The sequence below is a fragment of the Acomys russatus genome, chromosome X (assembly GCF_903995435.1).
Source record: "Acomys russatus chromosome X, mAcoRus1.1, whole genome shotgun sequence".
Taxonomy (NCBI): Eukaryota; Metazoa; Chordata; class Mammalia; order Rodentia; family Muridae; genus Acomys; species Acomys russatus.
Window position 1 is genome coordinate 24,348,285 of NC_067169.1, and position 5,511 is coordinate 24,353,795.

The following is a 5,511-nucleotide window of genomic DNA, read 5'->3' on the forward strand; positions in this document are numbered from 1 at the left end:
CCAGAGTTCAACAACCACAGGAACAACAAAAACTCTTGAAACTCATAGAAACTGGACAACTCTCCACACAATGAACACTGGGTCAAGGAGAAAGAAATTGAAGACTTTCTGAAATATAACAAAATTAGTGTACAACATACCCAAATATATGGGACAGAATAATAAACATGAACTGAGAGGAACATTCATAGCATCATGTGCTTTTGTAAAAAAATTAATGAGATATCATACTAATGACTTTACAGGATACCTGATATCTCTAGAAGAAAAAGAAGCAAACACACACACAAGAGGAGTAGCCTGCAGGAAATAATCAAATTCAGAGCTGAAATCAATAAATTACAAAGATAGAAGTGCAAAGAATCAATGATACTAAGGGTTGGTTCTATAAGACAATGAACAAGATGGGGAAACCCTTAGCCAAACTAACTAAAGACAGAAAAAGAATATCCAAATTAACAAAACCAAAAAGTATTGAGGGCAAATAAATATAGAAGATGAGAAAATCTGAAGTTCAACAGGTCTTACTTCAATAACACATTCTCAACAAAATTGGAAAGTCTAAAGGAAATGAATAATTTTCTTGATAGATAGCATATACTGAGGTTAAATAAAGATCAGGTGAACTAATCTGTTTAGTGGAGGAAATTTTAAAGTAGGATAGAAATCAGGCTGTGCTTTAGGAAATGCTCAGAACTCTGAATCTAGTCTATACTGAAAAGAAGAGCAATTTACTCTAGAAACCCAATGAAATGGAAGCTTATCCCAGGACACTGCTGAAGAAGTTTCTTGCTTCTGGAATTCACCCTCCTAGGGAAGTACCTCCCTGTGTTATTCACACCCAAGGTGTCATCTGCAAAAGCTGCAAGGAACTCACAATTTTCACTGACATTTACTCCAAGAATCAAATAGACAGGTTTTGGATGTATTTCTTCCCCATGTTCCTCTCTGATGAGGCCAAAACCAACCAACCAGCCATCCTCCTCCTCCTCCTCATTATCATTTTTTTGCATTCCACAAATTTCTAAATGCTTCATATGCAGATTCACCAAAAGCCTTGTCCCTCACAATTGGTGGATCAGGATAATCAGTTGTGTTTCTCTGTTTAAGTTTGTTAAAATAGTTCAAACCATGAGCTTCTAGTTCTCTCTGAGATTTTGTGAGATGTTCAGTGACTGGAGGAGAGTTCAATAACTATAGGTGTGGCAAATTGGAAAGTCTTCCCAGATAACTCATTAAAGAATACTGATTATGCATTTATTGCACTAGATCAACTTCTAGCAGCAAAACCTGTATTCATCAGGGTTCTTCAGAGAATCTGAATTTATTTCTCTGTGTGTGTATGCAAGTTTTATGTATGTATGTATGACCAGTGCTTTGAGGTTAATTTCTGATGTGCTCAAGTAGAGAACAAAAGTAAGTCTTCACAGGGTTCTAATAAGTTACTGTGGTATTTGATGAATGACATTAATAAGAAACTCATTTTAAAGACTTCAGTCTAGCATTTGATCCATAACCATTGGAACCTTGCCGTTGGTTGGAACACACAGCCTAGCCCTGGTGGTCATGGAAACTTGAGAATGTGTACAGTAACATTTCTCTTATGGTGGAAGTCACCAATATTTGAACTTTCTAAAAGAAAAATAAAAAGGTAAGAGGTTTGTGTTTTCCGTGTGATTTTTATTACTCACCTTCACTATCCTAGGAGAGAGAATGCCAAGGAATGACTCTGACATATAGATTAGGCTGCTTTTGGACATTCCTTCCATTTGAATAATTCCTGATGAACATCAGTGCCAAATAGCCAAGTGTGTGAATGGTAAGCTTCCAGGGCCTGGGCTGTATACATGAAATAATTGTGTGGGTAACATTGGAGGGTTACTAATATCCTGAAGTATTAAACATAGGTTCAAACTAAGCAAAGCATGAGTGATGAATTCAGAGGTTGGTTAAAGCCCAGGAATCAGCAAGGCTTTGTTCTGAGCAGGAGTATGTGCCTAACAGAACTTCTTCCACTCAGGTACTTCAACTCTTCATGTGACTTCCTCTCTGATCAATATTTTCAGTGACTCAGAAGAAGATTGGTGATATTTGCATCTTCAAAATGGATGCCTTCACCTCCAACACTAAAAGGTACAAACTTCAAATATGACATACGAAGTCTTTCAACTTTGTTCTTTAAAAAGTGTAGACTCTACTATTGGGGTTCAGACAAGAACAGTATCACATGTGGCCAAGATAGCTCATTTGTCTGGCAAAAAATTATTCTCTTTCCTGACTTAATTTATGCTTCAAAACATACTTGTCCTGCAGTCCATTGCCTTGGACCTGCCGTGGCTTGAATGTGCTCATGGCGATATCCAAGCCATCATCAACAGCAAAACCATCTTGTTCATATAATTTCTGAGGTAGTAATCTACTCACTTCACCCCTCTAAGAAGTACAATCCACAGAAGATTCTGGAACATTATGTAGTTTGTAGGTAATGGCTGCAAGCAAGGAGATCCCTTTTGTGGCCCCTCAACCTTCTGTATGTCTAATGGCAAAGATATTATGCACATGGTGGAGTCACTGATGATATTTGCCTTCTTCCATTGTGGTAAATTACTTATCAGGATATCTCAGCACATTTTTCTCATTTTTTGTTGATACAGTCAAATGTTTGAATTGACAGAAGATCTGAATGTGTTGCTTCATAATATTAATGTGAAGTGTATTTTGTCTAAGATGATATTGGTTTACCTAAGTATCTGAACAGACTTTATCTGTTAGAACCAAATGAAGCCAGTTTTTGCAAGGTGAAATACTGACTAAATAGCATATTGAAAATTCATATCTTCATGATTATTCATATTTTTATATGCATAAATTTAGTCCTAATTTCCTGGTGTATAAACACAGAACTTCCCACATAGAATGTAATCATAACTGTACCACCAAGTTTTATCCCTATTTAATACAAAGAAAAATTTAACTTTCTGTTAATGTTGGTTTTGATTATAAAATATTACACATAAAATTCTACTAATGAAATAATCATTATTTAGGAAATATGAATGTAATTATGATCATATCCTCTCCACCATGTTTTTAGTGAATATTTATAGTTATATACTTTCATATATGGAAAGAAGTCAGGTATGTATTTGTTTCACATAAACGGCATACACTATTTTTTGCTTCTTCCTTCTGAAAGGTTATACAGATGTCCAAGTACATGCAACAATCCATTAAAATAATTTGATACACCATAATTTTGGAACACTCACTAAGGCTATTTATAAGGCTGTTGGTACCCCATCCCTTATATTCTCCAATTCCTCCCTCCCTCACATTTTTTCCTTATTCCCATCTCCTATGACTGTGACTGAGGGAGACCTCCTCCCCCTGTATATGCTCATAGGGTATCAAGAAGAGTCTTGGTATCCTGCTATTCTTCCTCTTAGTGCCACCAGGTCTCCCCATCAAGGGGACATGATCAAATATGGGGCACCAGAATGCATGTGAAAGTCAGTCCCCACTCTCCACTCAACTGTGGAGAAAGTCCAGTCCATTGGCTAGATCTGGGTAGGGGTTCAAAGTTTACTGCATGTCTCGTCCTTGGCTGGTGCCATAATTTGAGCAGGATGCCTGGGCCCAGATCCACCCATCATAATTTTCTTCTTGTAGGATTCCAGGACTCTTTGGATCCTTCTATTTCCCCATTGTCCGATGCTTCTCTCACCTAGAGCCCCAATAGGATGTCCTCAACTCTATCCCACTTTCCTGTCTTCACTTACCAGGATACTGCAAACTCTTACTCCACCATTAATATCAAGCATAGAAATTCATAATCAACAAATAGCAACATAGCAGCAATTGAAGCATACTGTAAAATTATTGTTAAAACATCATCCTAATATCTGGACTCTTGCCACAATCATATATCTCAAGGCTTCTTATCCATATTTAACTAGTATGAAGAACCCTGTATGTATATAGACCACCTAAATAAAATATTGAGACAGCAGGAGCAAAGTGTGAGTACTTAGTACTCTGTAAACTATGACCCATTCTCTTTCCCACCCTTTCTTTGTGTAGCCCTGGCTTGATCTGTACTTGTACTATCTCATCTTCAGATTTGCTGGAGTGAAGGAGTGGATCTTCAGACTGGCTGGCTTAGTTTTTAGCGTCTTATCTTCGGGATGTGGAATAATCCTTGCAAACAGCAAATACTGGCGTCTCTGGGAATTCAACGACAAGATGGTTCAGCTTGTGTACATCGGACTCTGGGAAGCTTATTACTATCGAGAATTTAACATCTCTGGTACTATGACCAGAATTCTGGTGCACAGCCCTATCAACTCAGATTGGACCATTTCACCTGAATTTCGATGTGCCCAGAGTCTGATATTACTGGCAATGCTGATAAAACCTGTCGTGGTGATTTTTAGCTCAGCAGCCATTAGGGTCAGCATTATCAGTGCCTCAGTCCATAAGATTCAAATACTGTGCTACATGTGCTGTATCCCAATTCTGTTTCTCAGTAGCCTTTGTACCATTATTTCAGTGACCTTGAACTACGTAGTAGATATCTTTGGTGAAACCACCCTTGACTTTCCACACACCTTTCCAGTTAACAAAATAGATCTGATTAAGAAACACAGAACCCAAGTGGTCCCATTAGGTGTCCTGACAGCCACTTTTTCCCTTCTTGGTGTGATTATGTTCCTTTGTGAGGTCAGGTCATTGAAAGCACAGTATAACATGAAGGCCAAGCTTTCTTCCAAACAGGTGGACCAAAGGCCAGAAATAAGGGTGTTGGTGCTTTCAAGTTGTGGCAGGGGACTCCATGGCCAAATTTCTACACTGACGTGATAACTCGTGTAGTTATCTTCTTATTTAAAATAAAGTATCACTTTGATTTTGAGGCTGTGTTTGGATCTTATATCATGTTGTACATGTTGATTATGTTTCTTCTTTTAAGGTATTCACATACTAAACTGCAGAAGGCAAGAAAATGTGCTCAGACAGTGACAACTTTATCTGGCAAGCAAAAATACCGGTGAAATGAAAATGCCATGATTCAAAAGACGAAACAAATTATGATGTTTGTTTTTAAAGTGAAAAAACAACACACAGGAATGTAACCATGTATCATGTTGGAGATATTTAAGTCCTGTTGTATATATCGTAGGCAGAGCAATGTTTCCAAACTTGACACGACTGAAAGTCCTGCTTTTTTTTGGGGGGGGGCAGGAATGGGAACTATGCAGTGAGGATGCTTCTAACCTCTGATGATATATTAATTTATGAGAATAGAGGAAATGCCCAGGCATTTATAGTGTGTTCTGATGTGCAAAAGTGATCACTGTGGTAGCAACTGAGTAGGTTATGGGCATGACTGTGGTGTATTGAATCTCAAGAATGGTGAGAGTGTTATACTGAAGATGGGTAAGCCCCCAAAGGTTGTCCTGGATCTAGTAAGTCCCGAAGAGAAACAGGTGTTCCCATTGAGACAATGACATGCCC

General features: G+C 38.0%; 1 protein-coding gene across 1 annotated transcript; it reads left to right on the forward strand.

The window, feature by feature from the left end:
• The first annotated feature begins 2,104 nt into the window (after positions 1-2,104).
• On the forward strand, positions 2,105-4,857 carry LOC127184813 (uncharacterized). The gene is made up of 2 exons (XM_051141200.1): positions 2,105-2,133; positions 4,119-4,857. Exons 1-2 carry the CDS (start codon positions 2,105-2,107, stop codon positions 4,855-4,857), a joined length of 768 nt encoding a protein of 255 aa, XP_050997157.1.
• The last annotated feature ends 654 nt before the right edge of the window (positions 4,858-5,511 follow it).

Bases quoted from the DNA above. Each gene is read 5' to 3' on its own strand.
- LOC127184813 (XM_051141200.1), top strand. From the start codon at position 2,105: ATGGATGCCTTCACCTCCAACACTAAAAG. The intron at 2,134-4,118 runs GTACAAACTTCA...TCTCATCTTCAG, and splicing joins TTCACCTCCAACACTAAAAG to ATTTGCTGGAGTGAAGGAGT.